Source organism: Salvelinus alpinus, chromosome 12 (genome assembly GCF_045679555.1).
Source record: "Salvelinus alpinus chromosome 12, SLU_Salpinus.1, whole genome shotgun sequence".
Lineage (NCBI taxonomy): Eukaryota > Metazoa > Chordata > Actinopteri > Salmoniformes > Salmonidae > Salvelinus > Salvelinus alpinus.
The window spans coordinates 30,598,085-30,616,382 of NC_092097.1; the positions used below are offsets into that span (position 1 = coordinate 30,598,085).

At 41.9% G+C, this 18,298-nt stretch overlaps 1 protein-coding gene across 1 annotated transcript in view; it reads left to right on the top strand.

Annotated features, from left to right (window-relative positions):
- Positions 1-785: 785 nt before the first annotated feature.
- LOC139535854 (potassium voltage-gated channel subfamily B member 1-like) overlaps positions 786-18,298 on the top strand; it is a 97,573-nt gene continuing 80,060 nt past the window's right edge. Inside the window, exon 1 of the mRNA XM_071335693.1 lies at positions 786-1,623. Coding sequence (XP_071191794.1) covers positions 1,063-1,623 — 561 coding nt within the window. The 5' untranslated portion in view covers positions 786-1,062. The remainder of the gene's footprint in view (positions 1,624-18,298) is intronic.

Genomic DNA, 18,298 nt, shown 5'->3' on the forward strand with positions numbered 1-18,298 from the left:
AACCCATCTATAGGCCTATCATGGTTATGATCAGACCATCGATTGGAGGAATTCAAAATGTGATTGGAAATTGTGTAATTTCTTTCGCTTTTGTGAACCATTTTACTTTTTAGAATTACATGCACTTTTGGGCACACTATTTGACTGATCCAAATGTTTTAGCCAAAGCCTAACCGAGCAATGCTTAGAATTCTCTTCATTAAAACTCAGATATTTTCTCACAAAACACTGGTTAGTTATCACACTAATGTCGAGTCTGTTTTGCGCAAATTATTGTAGGTTATGTAAGCTACATGGAAGGATCTTATTGCGCTAATTACATTTCAAAACTTTGGTGTGATTTAAATGTTGTGAAATTTACAAAATATACATAATGTAAAATTTGTTTATGGTAACCTTCGTTATTTGCTCAAATTAAATAGAAAACTTGGTCAAGATAATAATTTGCATTGTTTGCAGAGTAGGCCTAATTTAGTTTTCGCTGAGTCTGAACTCCCCTGCTTATCTGTGTTAGTAGGGCTAATACTGGATCTCTTTAGTGAGCTGAGTTCAAGAACACCTTCAAATGTCAGGTCGCAGCTTCATCGCTCTCGTGAAACCCCGCTCTTTTATGTGGTGCTGAAATTAAATGATTTCAGCGCCGAAGTTTAGGGACAGCGCACAGCGGGGAAATTTGATGGTTTTCTGTATTGACAGTTTTAGGTATTTTCAGCACTAGACAGCGCTCGCGAGTAGAGCCGATTTAATCATTGGCTTCCCTCACTCTGCTCACTCATCAGCTAGGAAAACGGCTGTGCATCTTAAAGCTGATTCAATTGTCTGTTTGGTTCTCTAATGAATGGATAAACCACCTGACATTGTGTGAGAAACGTTCTCTATCAGGTCTGTAGGTTATCATATTCGATGGTCATTTGATATAGTGACCACTGATGTTCCTCTGTTCCTCTTTTCGCAGCCACAGGAATGGGGGAGAACAGACCCTAATGTAGGATCGTGTCTTCTGGACCTGTCTGACACTATAGTTTTGGACATTATTAAATTTCAAGTGGCCGAACGTCTTGAATGAGAATGAATAAAGGGGTCTCTCGGTCGACCACATCGATTCCACCGGAGCCGGTGGAAATCATCCGTAGCAAGTCGCACTCCCGTCGGGTGACACTCAATGTTGGTGGTCTTCTCCACGAAGTTCTATGGAGAACACTGGACAGGTTGCCCCGAACAAGGCTGGGCAAACTACGAGACTGTAACACCCACGAGTCTCTCATGGAGATATGCGATGACTACAGTTTGGATGATAATGAGTATTTTTTCGACAGACACCCTGGGGCTTTCACGTCCATTCTGAATTTCTCCCGCACGGGAAAGTTGCACATGATGGAGGAGATGTGTGCTCTGTCGTTCAGTCAGGAGCTGGACTACTGGGGTATAGATGAGATCTACCTGGAGTCCTGCTGCCAGGCCAGGTACCACCAGAAGAAGGAACAGATGAATGAGGAGCTCAAACGAGAGGCTGAGTCTATGAAGACCAGGGAAGGCGAGGATTTTGATACCACATGTTGTTCTGAGAAGCAAAAGAAACTTTGGGATCTCATGGAGAAGCCTAGTTCATCGTTAGCTGCTAAGGTAAGCACTAAGACAGGTAGGCTACCTCTTCAAGTTTATCTGAACGTTTTCCTGCATGGGCGTATTGCTCTGCCATGCATTGCGTGTCATCTCACTTTAAGTGGATCAGCAATGAATAAGCGAATGTAACTTGACCTAGGTCCTCCTAGGTAAACATTATTGGTGGCTTACTGCCAGTCTACACAATTCAATTTAGTAATGTGTATTACATTCAACAAATAATAAAAAGGTGCCACATTTTGTTGACAAATAATTTGCTTATTACATTGTTAATCTTTCAACAATGACATGGCCTGTCCTTGAGGGTGAGAGTTGTTCTGAAGAGGAAAGTCATAACTATCAAATATTGACTTTGATTTATTTATTTAATCAACATAAGCCTTCAAGCAATACGAACAGTGTTGCATTGAATACTTTAAGTTTCTAGAATTGTAAGTGCTACAGTAGGACTCATACTACGAGTGTGTTTGTGAGGTAGCAGGTCATTGCAGGTTGACTTCATGAGGTTGACATAAAGCCTTTTGTGGCCTCTGATGCATGGGTGGCTCCCATCACCTCGGAGCCACCTCTAAATACCAATTAAATGGAGCATTATGTCCATCATGACAGACTGATCTGACGTTGTGCATATAGCTGATGTTGCCCTCATATTTAAAACTTAGAATACTGATTTTTGTCTGGAAACAAGTGGGCAGTAGCCTACTGGGAAGTGGGAAGCACAGGTACAAGGACCAGTTGGTGATCAGTGTGTGATTGAATGCATGTAGTTCTAATGATCTTGTTCCTCTCTGTCAGTTTCAGACTCCAACGGTCTCTTTGATTTCAAACTCAGTGTGATTCTTATAAAGGTCTCTTGAACTGAAGAGGCAACCTGTTTCAGGATGTTAGTTCATATTTTTATTGACAAATTGAAAGAGGAAGGAGAGAGAAATATATCTTACCAGAGATACAGTGGGGCAAAAAAGTATTTAGTCAGCCACCAATTGTGCAAGTTCTCCCACTTAAAAAGATGAGAGAGGCCTGTAATTTTCATCATAGGTACACTTCAACTATAACAGACAAAATGAGAAAAAAAATCCAGAAAATCACGTTGTAGGATTTTTTATGAATTTATTTGCAAATTATGGTGGAAAATAAGTATTTGGTCAATAACAAAAGTTTATCTCAATACTTTGTTATATACCCTTTGTTGGCAATGACAGAGGTCAAACGTTTTCTGTAAGTCTTCACAAGGTTTTCACACACTGTTGCTGGTATTTTGGCCCATTCCTCCATGCAGATCTCCTCTAGAGCAGTGATGTTTTGGGGCTGTTGCTGGGCAACACGGACTTTCAACTCCCTCCAAAGATTTTCTATGGGGTTGAGATCTGGAGACTGGCTAGGCCACTCCAGGACCTTGAAATGCTTCTTACGAAGCCACTCCTTCGTTGCCCGGGCGGTGTGTTTGGGATCATTGTCATGCTGAAAGACCCAGCCACGTTTCATCTTCAATGCCCTTGCTGATGGAAGGAGGTTTTCACTCAAAATCTCACGATACATGGCCCTATTCATTCTTTCCTTTACACGGATCAGTCGTCCTGGTCCCTTTGCAGAAAAACAGCCCCAAAGCATGATGTTTCCACCCCCATGCTTCACAGTAGGTATGGTGTTCTTTGGATGCATTCTTTGTCCTCCAAACACGACGAGTTGAGTTTTTATCAAAATGTTATATTTTGGTTTCATCTGACCATATGACATTCTCCCAATCTTCTTCTGGATCATCCAAATGCTCTCTAGCAAACTTCAGACGGGCCTGGACATGTACTGGCTTAAGCAGGGGGACACGTCTGGCACTGCAGGATTTGAGTCCCTGGCGGCGTAGTGTGTTACTGATGGTAGGCTTTGTTACTTTGGTCCCAGCTCTCTGCAGGTCATTCACTAGGTCCCCCCGTGTGGTTCTGGGATTTTTGCTCACCGTTCTTGTGATCATTTTGACCCCACGGGGTGAGATCTTGCGTGGAGCCCCAGATCGAGGGAGATTATCAGTGGTCTTGTATGTCTTCCATTTCCTAATAATTGCTCCCACAGTTGATTTCTTCAAACCAAGCTGCTTACCTATTGCAGATTCAGTCTTCCCAGCCTGGTGCAGGTCTACAATTTTGTTTCTGGTGTCCTTTGACAGCTCTTTGGTCTTGGCCATAGTGGAGTTTGGAGTGTAACTGTTTGAGGTTGTGGACAGGTGTCTTTTATACTGATAACAAGTTCAAACAGGTGCCATTAATACAGGTAACGAGTGGAGGACAGAGGAGCCTCTTAAAGGGGGTCCTCTGTCTGAGACATGCTTTAGCGCAGCACCAGCAAGGTCTTCCTGTGGGTGGCAGGTAACCTAGCGGTTAAGAGCTTTGGGCCAGTAACCGAAAGGTCGCTTGTTCAAATCCATGAATCGACCAGGTGAAAAACGTGTTGTTGTGCCCTTGAGCAAGGCCCTTAACCTTTTCTCAATATAGGGGGTGCTGTTTCAACGTTACCATTTATCGTTCCCAAATTAAACTGCCTCGTACTCAATTCTTGCTCGTACAATATGCATATTATTATTACTACTGGATAGAAAACAATCTCTAGTTTCTAAAACCGTTTGAATTATGTCTGTGGGTGAAACAGAACTCTTTCTGCAGCGAAATTCATGACAGGAACTGCGAAGGTCTGAAAACGAGGCTCTGTTCACTGCAGGATTTGTGCCACTCTCTCAAAGTCAAACTGCAAAATAAATTGGCAAAGAAATTAACTTTATTTGCTGAATACAAAGCCTTATGTTCTGGGTAAATCCAACACAACACATCACTGAACACCACTCTTCATATTTTCAAGCATGGTGGTGGCTGTATCATGTTATGGGTGTGCTTGTCATCGGCAAGGACTAGGGATTTTTTTTAGGATAAAATGAAATGGAATAGAGCTAAGCACAGACAAAATCCTAAAGGAAAACCTTTTTCAGTCTGCTTTCCAACACACACAGGGAGACAAATTACTCTTATATCAGGACAATAACCTAAAACACAAGGCCAAATATGAACTGGAGTTGCTTACCAAGACAACGTTGAATGTTCCTCAGTCATCTAATTACAGTTTTGACTTAAATTGTCTTGAAAAACTATGGCAAGACTTGAAAATGTCTGTCTACTAATGATCAACAGCCAACTTGACAGAGCTTGAATAATTTAAAAAAGAATAATGTGCAAATATTGTAAACTCCAGGTGTGCAAAGCTCTACCCAGAAACTATTGCAGTTTGGACACAGAATGGGACTTGAGCTATGAAAAAGGATGCTCAGCATTTTTGCCCAGCCAGTACTGACTCAGTAGGACTAATTACATAACAGCCTCCTCTCCCTTCAGCTGCAGACAGCTGTCACATTCATTTAGCAGATGCTCATATCCAGAGTGTCTAGGGTTAAGGGCCTTGCTCAAGGGCACAACAACACGTTTTTCACCTGGTCGGTTCATGGATTTGAACCAGCGACCTTTCGGTTACTGGCCCAAAGCTCTTAACCGCTAGGTTACCTGCCACCCACAGGAAGACCTTGCTGGTGCTGCGCTAAAGCATGTCTCAGCATGTTTCTGCCTTATAGACCGCAGTTCACGCTCTAGTGCATAAGAACCTTGGCTATGCAATAAGACAGGCTTACGGTGTATCAGATGGTTGTAGCCTGTACATCTTACCTTACATTAGAACCCCTGACCTGCTCACATCTGACCATAAACCTTACTTTGAGACGATATTGCTTCATGGTGAGCAGCCAGCTAGTGAGTGAGGAGTTAACTGAGCATCCGTCTGGGCTGAGGTTGACAGCTCTATGTGCCCTGACAGGGTGAAGCCATCAACAGTGTTCTACAGCTCCCGCCAGGTCCCATATATTTTCATCCAGTATGGGCTGACAAACTAATTGTTTTAAGCCGGGGAAGGAAATCAATGACAATTGTATTAAGATAAAAGGTAAGTCGGGTTGGGTGAGGACAGGACACACCCTGGACAGGCAGGCAGGGGAGAGAGAGGCTGAGAGGCAGAGTAGCGTGTGTGGACCGCTGGACCGCTGGCCGAGGAGATTTCTTTCTCCGCAGGAGGGAGTGTGGCTTCACATGCTAACCTCCAGGCCAACCTGTCTCTCTCTCACACTGAGCCCAGCATGACTTGAGGATGGATGGTCACACTAGAAGAGCAGTACAGTAGCATGGTGGGGTTTATGTTATTTAAGTGATTAATGTCGCAGTAGCTTTATGACTACTAGGACCTAAGATTAGACTAGGGATGGATGGTTTTGAATGTGTGTCTGTGTGTGTGTGTGCGTGCGTGCGTGCATGCGTGCGTGCGAGAGAGTAAAAGTGTGTTTGCTGTGTGCTGACAGGATGTGTGAGAGACTGTCCTATGAAGTGTGTTGAAGGGGATGTTTTTGAGGGGTCGATGGTGTCTGGTAGTCTTGCTGTGCTTTCTGAATGCCTATAAATCCATGGCACACAACCTTTCTGTTGCCTGGCTGATTCAATCACCATATATCTCTTACCAGCCTGATGCAGGGGGCCGCTTGGCACACTGACAGACAGACAGAGAGCACTGGGGGCCATGCTATATTCCCCAGGCTCTCTCTCTATCTCACCTCTCTGCCTTGTCTCTCCATCTCACCCCTTTCTCCTCTTCACTCTCCATCACTCGTTTCTTTCCTCTCTCTTAAACACTTACTCTTGTCTCTCTTGCCATCCCTGTTTCTCATTCTCTCCTCTCTGCTCTGATTATTCAGATCAGAATATCTTCATCAGCATTTCAGCATTCTTTAGCAGAGATAGTGATATAACATATCAACTAGCAACTAACAGAGATGAAAGGATACAATAAATACAATACAGTAATTAATACAAACCCTTACACAGATATGAGGTAAACATACAAACATGCCTAATCATGTAAAATCACCATAACACTGGATCTATTAAGAGAGTCATCTTCGTCAGTCGGTTTGCTTTGCTCCGATGTCGATGTCTCGTTTAGTTATTCATGTAATTTCTTATGTCTCACTTTCAGTGCTCTCCCTGAACAGAATGGGGGTACAGATTTATAATTCACCTTCTTATGCAGCACCATTTCCCACACTTAAAGCCAAGCCTCCTGCACCTGTGTATGCTTCATAGATGAGGTCTGAGACATGACTTTCATATTGACCCACCATAGCATTTGAGCTTTATTTGTGATGGTTGCCCCTGAGATCATTGCCTTGCAATGTACATGTAAGAACAAGTGTGCATTGATTATTGATGCAGCCTAACCTCGCAAATGTGTTCTCCAGGTAGCAAAGATGGTGTTGGAAGAATTTGAATGAATCTCTTTTCTGACGGCTGAAAGCCAAAGCAAATCAATTTACATATTTTGTCTGCTATTAGACCTGTCCCATATTCCTAGAGGAATGTGCAGCCTTGGTGAAAATGCTTTGTGGTTCTCGTAGGTTACTCACATTGTGTCAATAAACCCCTATGTGCCCCTAAAGCATAGCTTAATCTTTGATATTCTTAACCTTTCGATTCTGCCTGTTACTGAAATATCTTTAACCTGTGTCTTTTTATTGTTTACATTTTAAATCCATAACCACAAGGGCACAGCCTTCAGAGATGCTCCTCTTCACCACGACTTGTACACAAACCAACATTTACATTATAGATTTTTGACAAGTCTTTGATAGCATTTGATCAATGTGTAGCAGCATATGGATGGAGGAGATAGACCAAAGAAACCCTAGCAGAGGAGCCTCTACTTGATGGGGGAAATCTCTCCCATCAGTAAACTGCTGAGAAGGGGATTCAATTGTTTGTGTTGTTGCCAATGTCTGTTCCGTACACCATTTTCAAATCAATTCAAATGTTATTGGTCACACACATACACATTTTTAGCAGATGTTATTGCGGGTGTAGCGCAATGCTTGTGTCCCTAGCTCCAACAGTGCAGTAATATCTTACAATTCACAACAATACACACAAATCTAAAAGTAAAATAATGGGATTAAGAAATATATAAATATTAGGACAAGCAATGTCGGAGTGGCATTGACTAAAATACGGTAGAAAAGAATACCGTATGTACATATGAAATGAGTAAAGCAGTGTGTAAACATTATTAAAGTGACTAGTGTTCCATTACTAAAGTGACCAGTGATTCCATGTCTATGTATATAGGTCAGCAGCCTCTAAGGTGCAGGGTTGAGTAACCGGGTGGTAGCCGGCTAGTGATGGCTATTTAACAGTCTGATGGCCTTGAGATAGAAGCGGTTTTTCAGTCTCTCGGTCCCAGCTTTGATGCACCTGTACTGACCTCGCCTTCTGGATGATAGCAGGGTGAACAGGCCGTGGCTCGGGTGGTTGATGGCCTTGATGATATTTTTGGCCTTCCTGTGACATTGGGTGCTGTAGGTGTCCTGGAGGGCAGGCAGTGTGCCCCCGGTGATGCGTTGGGCAGACCGCACCACCTTCTGGAGAGCACTGCGGTTGCGGGCGGTGCAGTTTCCTGGTTGATTTTTTCAAGTCTTAAAAGACTGCATTTCGCTGCAATCACAGTAAACCACTGAGATAGCAAGAAGAGTTTAATTCTAAAATGCTACAGTATATATACATTTTCTGAAATGTAGGTAAATTAGCTTTTATTGTTTAAAGAACTTATGAAAGAAAGGAAAAGGTAAAGGGGATACATAGTCAGTTGCTATGCAGATTCACTGGTGTGTTTTTTCACTATTTAATCATGGCATAGGGTTGTTCAATGACAGGCATGTATTTGTTTAAAATCTATCACTTGGTGGTTTCGTTTCAGAGAGACAAATAATCACGTTTTTTTGCAAAACGCTATATAACCGCCTCCCTCTCAGAGAAATAAGTAGTCCTGCTAAGATTTATACAGTCAAATGAAACAAATAACTTCATTTTTAATAAAGAACTGTACAAATTATACATTTGTGACATAATTAAAAAAAAAAAAAATTAAAATGTTATTGTTTAATACAGTAATATGAGAATTGTAAGTGAACATTTACTATACATTTGACATTTTAGTAATTTAGCAGATTCTCTTATCCAGAGCGACTTACAGTTAGTGCATTCATGTTTAGATACTGTAGCTAGGTGAAACAACTACATATCAGAGTCAAATATGTGACTTGTTTCAGGAAACTAGGCATATGTCGCGTGTCACTACTTCACAGGCGAGCCATTTAAACGTAAACATTTTTAAATTTGTATCATAATGCCTTTTGGCGCAGAAATGCCTTCTGGAACATGTGAACTTTCATGTGCCTTAATAACAAACTTGTATGCCATCTGTAAATACGAATTCAATTGTTAAATTATGAGCCCAGTTGGTTTAGACACGGAAAAAGACAGGAATTTTCCCGCTAGCTCTGATTGGCTTAGATAATATGTTTTATCTGTTTGTTCACCCTTTTGTGATGTATTGATTGGCTGTTGATTGATGTTATTTGAGATGGGTTTTTTATCTCACAGACACTGTTGCCCGAGGACAATGTGGTTCTTGGTGGAAACAGACAAACATTTACATAGAGAACCATACAAACAACACACAGCGGAAAGAGATAACATGTATCTTATCACTATGGAAATGGGAACATAACTGGTCACTAGTATAGTTTATTATTAGTTAATTACATAGTTTATTTCTGTCCTAAATGCACTTTCTGATAATGACCCAAAAGTTATTCCTGATGTGTACTGAGATCAGAAGAGGAAAGGACTAATTGACAGTTAGGCTAGAATGTACCTTGTATCCGCAGGATATAGGCTAGACACAGGCTGATGTTCTGATGGTAATACCTTTTAAATGGGAAGGCTTTCCTTACAAATGTGGAGGTCCACCTTCTAATTAGGACATCAGGATTGGACTTCAACAGCTGACTGACTGTAGATACCTGACATCACGGCTGAATTTAGTAGCCTAATCTTGGACTTTGAACTGTGTTACTGTACTGTATTATATTATATGGAATGGAATTACGCACATCGTACAAACCATGATAAAGCAGAAGAGAAGGTGCGATTCTGGTGCAGCACATGCGGCCTACAAAATTACAAGTAGAGGCTAGCGAATTTGATTTTGAAATATAATATGGCCTATTTATATACAGTGGGGCAAAAAAGTATTTAGTCAGCCACCAATTGTGCAAGTTCTCCCACTTAAAAAGATGAGAGAGGCCTGTAATTTTCATCATAGGTACACTTCAACTATGACAGACAAAATGAGAAAAAAAATTCCAGAAAATCACATTGTAGGATTTTTTATGAATTTATTTGCAAATTATGGTGGAAAATAAGTATTTGGTCAATAACAAAAGTTTATCTCAATACTTTGTTATATACCCTTTGTTGGCAATGACAGAGGTCAAACGTTTTCTGTAAGTCTTCACAAGGTTTTCACACACTGTTGCTGGTATTTTGGCCCATTCCTCCATGCAGATCTCCTCTAGAGCAGTGATGTTTTGGGGCTGTTGCTGGGCAACACAGACTTTCAACTCCCTCCAAAGATTTTCTATGGGGTTGAGATCTGGAGACTGGCTAGGCCACTCCAGGACCTTGAAATGCTTCTTACGAAGCCACTCCTTCGTTGCCCGGGCGGTGTGTTTGGGATCATTGTCATGCTGAAAGACCCAGCCACGTTTCATCTTCAATGCCCTTGCTGATGGAAGGAGGTTTTCACTCAAAATCTCACAATACATGGCCCCATGCATTCTTTCCTTTACACGGATCAGTCGTCCTGGTCCCTTTGCAGAAAAACAGCCCCAAAGCATGATGTTTCCACCCCCATGCTTCACAGTAGGTATGGTGTTCTTTGGATGCAACTCAGCATTCTTTGTCCTCCAAACACGACGAGTTGAGTTTTTACCAAAAAGTTATATTTTAGTTTCATCTGACCATATGACATTCTCCCAATCTTCTTCTGGATCATCCAAATGCTCTCTAGCAAACTTCAGACGGGCCTAGACATGTACTGGCTTAAGCAGGGTTTACACGTCTGGCACTGCAGGATTTGAGTCCCTGGCGGCGTAGTGTGTTACTGATGGTAGGCTTTGTTACTTTGGTCCCAGCTCTCTGCAGGTCATTCACTAGGTCCCCCCGTGTGGTTCTGGGATTTTTGCTCACCGTTCTTGTGATCATTTTGACCCCACGGGATGAGATCTTGCGTGGAGCCCCAGATTGAGGGATATTATCAGTGGTCTTGTATGTCTTCCATTTCCTAATAATTGCTCCCACAGTTGATTTCTTCAAACCAAGCTGATTACCTATTGCAGATTCAGACTTCCCAGCCTGGTGCAGGTCTACAATTTTGTTTCTGGTGTCCTTTGACAGCTCTTTGGTCTTGGCCATAGTGGAGTTTGGAGTGTGACTGTTTGAGGTTGTGGACAGGTGTCTTTTATACTGATAACAAGTTCAAACAGGTGCCATTAATACAGGTAACGAGTGGAGGACAGAGGAGCCTCTTAAAGAAGAAGTTACAGGTCTGTGAAAGCTAGAAATCTTGCTTGTTTGTAGGTGACAAAATACTTATTTTCCACCATAATTTGCAAATAAATTCATTAAAAATCCTACAATGTGATTTTCTGGAATTTTTTTTCTCATTTTGTCTGTCATAGTTGAAGTGTACCTATGATGAAAATTACAGGCCTCTCTCATCTTTTTAAGTGGGAGAACTTGCACAATTGGTGGCTGACTAAATACTTTTTTGCCCCACTGTAATTAGTAGGCTGACGCATATATCCCTTTCATAATATTTCTCCTAATGTTATTGGCCAACTTCCTATTTCTCTCTATTGTTGCTTCATTCCTTCCTCGCTTTCAACAGTTAAATTAAATAAGTTTCATTGTCCTAATCTTCCTCATTCTGTTGACATCCTTGAATAATATACTGTAGGACTAGAATTAGATGCAGAAGGCCTTCACTTCTCTTCATGAAGATTGAAGGGTTATGGGGCTGAGTTAATAACTGCTATAGCCTACCGCCATCATGCGTTTGCTCTTCTTTCAAACTACCCATTTCATTGATTGTTGTATTTAACATTCAGCAAAAAAGAGCTTGCGTCCCTCTTCGAATAGTCTATTGATATAAAAAATTATATAAAAAAATATGTCCAGCAAGCTATTCTAGTCTAGCTTTTCCTGCATGGGACTCCAAAAGCTAAGGAGGGTTTTCTAAGGAAAGGCCAGCAGTGCACAGGTGCATGCGTATTGCGCAAAAGACAGAGGCTATAGAAGCTTATTAGGCATAACCCATCATTAATTAGCTAAATATATAAGGCTAATACTGTAATTAATGTATTACCTGAAAGAGGTCGGCAAGGAAATACATATACAGTAACAGTGAAAAAGTTTGGACACACGTACTCATTCTATGTTATTCTTTATTTTTACTATTTTCTAAGTTGTAGAATAATAGTGGACATCAAAACTATGAAATAACACGTATGGAATCATGTAGTAACCAAAAAGGTGTGAAACAAATCAAAATATATTTGAGATTTGAGATTCTTCAAAGTAGCCACCCTTTGCCTTGATGGAATCTTTGCACACTCTTGGCATTCTCTCAACCAGCTTCATGAGGTAGTCACCTGGAATACATTTCAATTAACAGCTGTGCCTTGTTAAAAGTTAATTTGTGGAATTTCTTTCCTTCTTAATGCATTTGAGCCAATCAGTTGTGTTGTGACAAGGTAGGGGTGGTATACAGAAGATAGCCCTATTTGGTAAAAGACCAAGTCCATATTATGACAAGAACAGCTCAAATAAGGAAAGAGAAATGACAGTCCGTCCATCATTACTTTAAGACATGAAGGTCAGTCAATCCGGAACATTTCAAGAACTTTGAAAGTATCTTCAGGTGCAGTCGCAAAAAACAACAAAAAACACTGTGATGAAACTGGTTCTCACGTGGACCGCCACAGGAAAGGAAGACCCAGAGTTACCTCTGCTGCAGAGGATAAGTTCATTAGAGTTACCAACCTCAGAAATTGCAGCTCAAATAAATGCTTCACAGAATTAAAGTAAGAGACACATCTCAACATCAACTGTTCAGAGGAGACCTCATGAATCAGGCCTTCATGGTCGAATTGCTGGAAATAAACCACTACTAAAGGACACCAATAAGATGAAGAGACTTGCTTGGGCCAAGAAATACAAGCAATGAACATTAGACCAGTTGAAATCTGTCCTTTGGTCTGATGAGTCCAAATGTGAGATTTTTGGTTCCAACCGCCGTGTCTTTGTGAGACGCAGAGTAGGTGAACGGATGATCTCCGCATGTATGGTTCCCACCGTGAAGCATGGAGGAGGAGGTGTGATGGTGGGGGGTGCTTTTCTGGTGACACTGTCTGCGATTTATTTAGAATTCAAGGCACACTTAACCAGCATTGCTACCACAGCATTCTGCAGCAATAGGCCATCCCATCTGGTTTGCATTTAGTGGGACTATCATTTGTTTTTCAACAGGACAATGACCCAACACACCTCCAGGCTGTGTAAGGGCTATTTGACCAAGAAGCAGAGTGATGGAGTGCTGCATCAGATGACTTGGCCTCCACAATCACCCGACCTCAATCCAATTGAGATGGTTTGGGATGAGTTGGATCGCAGAGTGAAGAAAAAGCAGTCAACAAGTGCTCAGCATTTGTGGGAACTCCTTCAAGGCTGTTGGAAAAGCATTCCAGGTGAAGCTGGTTGAGAGAATGTCAAGAATCTGCAAAGCTCTCATCAAGAAAAAGGGTGGCTACTTTGAAGAATCTAAAATATAAAATATATTTTGATTTGTTTAACACTTTTTTGGTTACTACATGATTCCATATGTGTTATTTCATAGTTTTGATGTCTTCACTATTATTCTACAATGTTTTGTCGTGGGCAAAAATATTGGTATCCTTCAATTTTTTCAAGTAATTCGCAATTTCCCCTAAGAATAAGTTGACCAAAGTATTTGGTTTCCACAATTCATTAATTCACTGTTAATATCACATAACCTTTGTTTTTGATTCACAACTTAATATATTCATTTAAATCAGAAAATAAACAGAAACAGCATTGACAATATTATTGACACCTTAGACTTAATATTTTGTAGCACAGCCTTTGGTCAAAATAACTGCAATCAAGTTCTTCCTATAGCCATTGATGAACATCCTGCACCTCTGTACTTGCAATTTGGCCCACTCCTCTTGTACAAACTGCTCCAGTTCTCCCAGATTTGAAGGGTGTCTTCTCCCAACTGCTGTTTCCAGATCTCTCCAAAGGTTTTCAATGGGATTTAGATCTGGACTCAATGCTGGCCACTTCAGAACAGTCCAGCAATTTGTCTTGAACCATTCCTGGGTGCTTTTTGAAGTGTGTTTGGGGACATTGTCCTGCTAGAAGACCCATGACCTTCAACGGAGACCCAGCTTTCTGACACTGGGTCCGACATTGCGCTCTAAAATGCCTTGGTATTCTCCTGATTTCATGATGCCATACACACGTTCAACCCCAGTATCAGAGGCAGCAAAGCAACCCCAAAACTGAACCACTGAACCACCTCCATGTTTGACTGTAAGGAAGGTGTTATTTTCTTTGAAGGCTTCATTTTGTTTTCTGTAACCATAGAGATGGTGTGCTTTACCAAAAAGCTCTAATTTGGTCTCATCTGTCCACAGGGCATTCTCCCAAAAGGATTTTGGCATGTTCAGAATGTCTGGCAAATTGCAGTTAGGATTTCTTATATCTCTCTATCAGCAGTGGGGTCCATCTGGGTCTCCTATCATATAACCCCCTTTCATTGAGTTGGCGATGGTACAAGTTGGAACTAAATCAAATCAAATCAAAGTTATTTATATAGCCCTTCTTACATCAGCTGATATCTCAAAGTGTTGTACAGAAACCCAGCCTAAAACCCCAAACAGCAAGCAATGCAGGTGTAGAAGCACGGTGGCTAGGAAAAACTCCCTAGAAAGGCCAAAACCTAGGAAGAAACCTAGAGAGGAACCAGGCTATGAGGGGTGGCCAGTCCTCTTCTGGCTGTGCCGGGTGGAGATTATAACAGAACATGGCCAAGATGTTCAAATGTTCATAAATGACCAGCATGGTCAAATAATAATAATCACAGTAGTTGTCGAGGGTGCAGCAAGTCAGCACCTCAGGAGTAAATGTCAGTTGGCTTTTCATAGCCGATCATTAAGAGTATCTCTACCGCTCCTGCAGTCTCTAGAGAGTTGAAAACAGCAGGTCTGGGACAGGTAGCACGTCCGGTGAACAGGCCAGGGTTCCATAGCCGCAGGCAGAACAGTTGAAACTGGAGCAGCAGCACGGCCAGGTGGACTGGGGACAGCAAGGAGTCATCATGCCAGGTAGGCCTGAGGCATGGTCCTAGGGCTCAGGTATCCGAGAGAGAGAAAGAAAGAGAGAAAGAGAGAATTAGAGATAGCATACTTAAATTCACACAGGACACCGGATAAGACAGGAGAAGTATTCCAGATATAACAAACTGACCCTAGCCCCCCGACACATAAACTACTGCAGCATAAATACTGGAGGCTGAGACAGGAGGGGTCAGGAGACACTGTGGCTCCATCCGATGATACCCCCGGACAGGGCCAAACAGGAAGGATATAACCCCACCCACTTTGCCAAAGCACAGCCCCCAACCCACTAGAGGGATATCTTCAAACACCAACTTACCATCCTGAGACAAGGCCGAGTATAGCCCACAAAGATCTCCGCCACGGCACAACCCAAGGGGGGGGCGCCAACCCAGACAGGAAGATCACGTCAGTGACTCAACCCACTCAAGTGACGCACCCCTCCTAGGGACGGCATGGAAGAGCACCAGTAAGCCAGTGACTCAGCCCCTGTAATAGGGTTAGAGGCAGAGAATCCCAGTGGAGAGAGGGGAACCGGACAGGCAGAGACAGCAAGGGCGGTTCGTTGCTCCAGAGCCTTTCCGTTCACCTTCACACTCCTGGGCCAGACTACACTCAATCATATGACCCACTGAAGAGATGAGTCTTCAGTAAAGACTTAAAGGTTGAGACCGAGTCTGCGTGTCTCACATGGTTAGGCAGACCATTCCATAAGAATGGAGCTCTATAGGAGAAAGCCCTGCCTCCAGCTGTTTGCTTAGAAATTCTAGGGACAATTAGGAGGCCTGCGTCTTGTGAACGTAGCATACGTGTAGGTATGTACGGCAGGACCAAATCGGAAAGATAGGTAGGAGCAAGCCCATGTAATGCTTTGTAGGTTGGTCCCGTGTGGCTCAGTTGGTAGAGCATGGCGCTTGCAACGCCAGGGTTGTGGGTTCAATTCCCACGGGGGGACCAGGATGAATATGTATGAACTTTCCAATGTGTAAGTCGCTCTGGATAAGAGCATCTGCTAAATGACTTAAATGTAAATGTAGGTTAGCAGTAAAACCTTGAAATCAGCCCTTGCTTTAACAGGAAGCCAGTGTTGGGAGGCTAGCACTGGAGTAATATGATCAAATTTTTGGATTCTAGTCAGGATTCTAGCAGCTGTATTTAGCACTAACTGAAGTTTATTTAGTGCTTTATCCGGGTAGCCGGAAAGTAGAGCATTGCAGTAGTCTAACCTAGAAGTAACAAAAGCATGGATACATTTTTCGGCATCATTTTTGGACAGAAAGTTTCAGATTTTTTCAATGTTACATAGATGGAAAAAAGCTGTCCTTGAAACAGTCTTGATATGTTTGTCAAAAGAGAGATCAGGGTCCAGAGTAATGCCGAGGTCCTTCACAGATTTATTTGAGACGACTTTACAATCATCAAGATTAATTGTCAGATTCAACAGAAGATCTCTTTGTTTCTTGGGACCTAGAACAAGCATCTCTGTTTTGTCCGAGTTTAAAAGTAGAAAGTTTGCAGCCATCCACTTCCTTATGTCTGAAACACAGGCTTCTAGCGAGGGCAATTTTTTGGGGATTCACCATGTTTCATTGAAATGTACAGCTGTGTGTCATCCGCATAGCAGTGAAAGTTAACATTATGTTTTTGAATGACATCTCCAAGAGGTAAAATATATAGTGAAAACAATAGTGGTCCCAAAACGGAACCTTGAGGAACACCGAAATGTACAGTTGACTTGTCAGAGGACAAGCCATTCACAGAGACAAACTGATATCTTTCTGACAGATAAGATCTAAACCAGATCAGAACTTGTCTGTGTAGACCAATTTGGGTTTCCAATCTCTCCAAAAGAATGTGGTGATCGATGGTATCAAAGGCAGCACTAAGGTCTAGGAGCACGAGGACAGATGCAGAGCCTCGGTCTGACGCCATTAAAAGGTAATTTACAACATTCACAAGTGCAGTCTCAGTGCTATGATGGGGTCTAAAACCAGACTGAAGCATTTCGTATACATTGTTTGTCTTCAGGAAGGCAGTGAGTTGCTGCGCAACAGGTTTTAATTTCCGTTAATTTCCATTTCCGTTCCAATTTTCTGGAAGCTTGCTTCAGAGCTCGGGTATTTTCTGTATACCAGGGAGCTAGTTTCTTATGACAAATGTTTTTCGTTTTTAGGGGTGCAACTGCATCTAGGGTATTGCGCAAGGTTAAATTGAGTTCCTCAGTTAGGTGGTTAACTGATTTTTGTCCTCTGACGTCCTTGGGTAGGCAGAGGGAGTCTGGAAGGGCATCAAGGAATCTTTGTGTTGTCTGAGAATTTATAGCACGACTTTTGATGCTCCTTGGTTGGAGTCTGAGCAGATTATTTGTTGCGATTGCAAACGTAATAAAATGGTGGTCCGATAGTCCAGGATTATGAGGAAAAACATTAAGATCTACAACATTTATTCCATGGGACAAAACTAGGTCCAGATTATGACGGTGACAGTGAGTAGGTTCAGAGACATGTTGGACAAAACACACTGAGTCGATGATGGCTCCGAAAGCCTTTTGGAGTGGGTCTGTGGACTTTTCCATGTGAATATTAAAATCACCAAAAAATAAGAATATTATCTGCTATGACTACAAGGTCCGATAGGACTATCATACCTTGTGTTTGAAGGTCAGCTTGAATCTGTGTGGCAGTTGACTGAGGTGCTTTCTCCACCATTCGAACAATCCTTCGCTGCAATCTTCCATCAAGTTTTCTCTTGCGGCCATTGCGGTACACAAAACAGGAGAATTTGTTATTTTCTCTATTCTATTATTTTCTCTATTCTATTCTGGTTGAATGAGTGATTTTTATATTGCAGGCACCTGCAACTTACCACAGGTGAGTTCAATTCCAAAGTAAATGAGAATCACCTGCTTGAAATGTAATTCTTTCAAACTACTTCTAGAAGGTGCCAATAACATTGTCTGGGCCATTTTAGGATTTCTTTGTGGAGTAAGATAACATTTAGTAAATTATTGAGATGTTTTTGTTTTGTTCAACTGCAAACCAAAGACATACATATGTGGATACCAAAATATTTCTTAATTTCAACAGTTTTCTTGTCACGTCCTGACCATAGTTCTTATGTGTTTTGCTTGTTTTAGTGTTGGTCAGGACGTGAGCTGGGTGGGCATTCTATGTTGTGTGTCTAGTTTGTCTGTTTCTGTGTTCGGCCTAATATGGTTCTCAATCAGAGGCAGCTGTCAATCGTTGTCCCTGATTGAGAATCATATATAGGTGGCTTGTTTTGTGT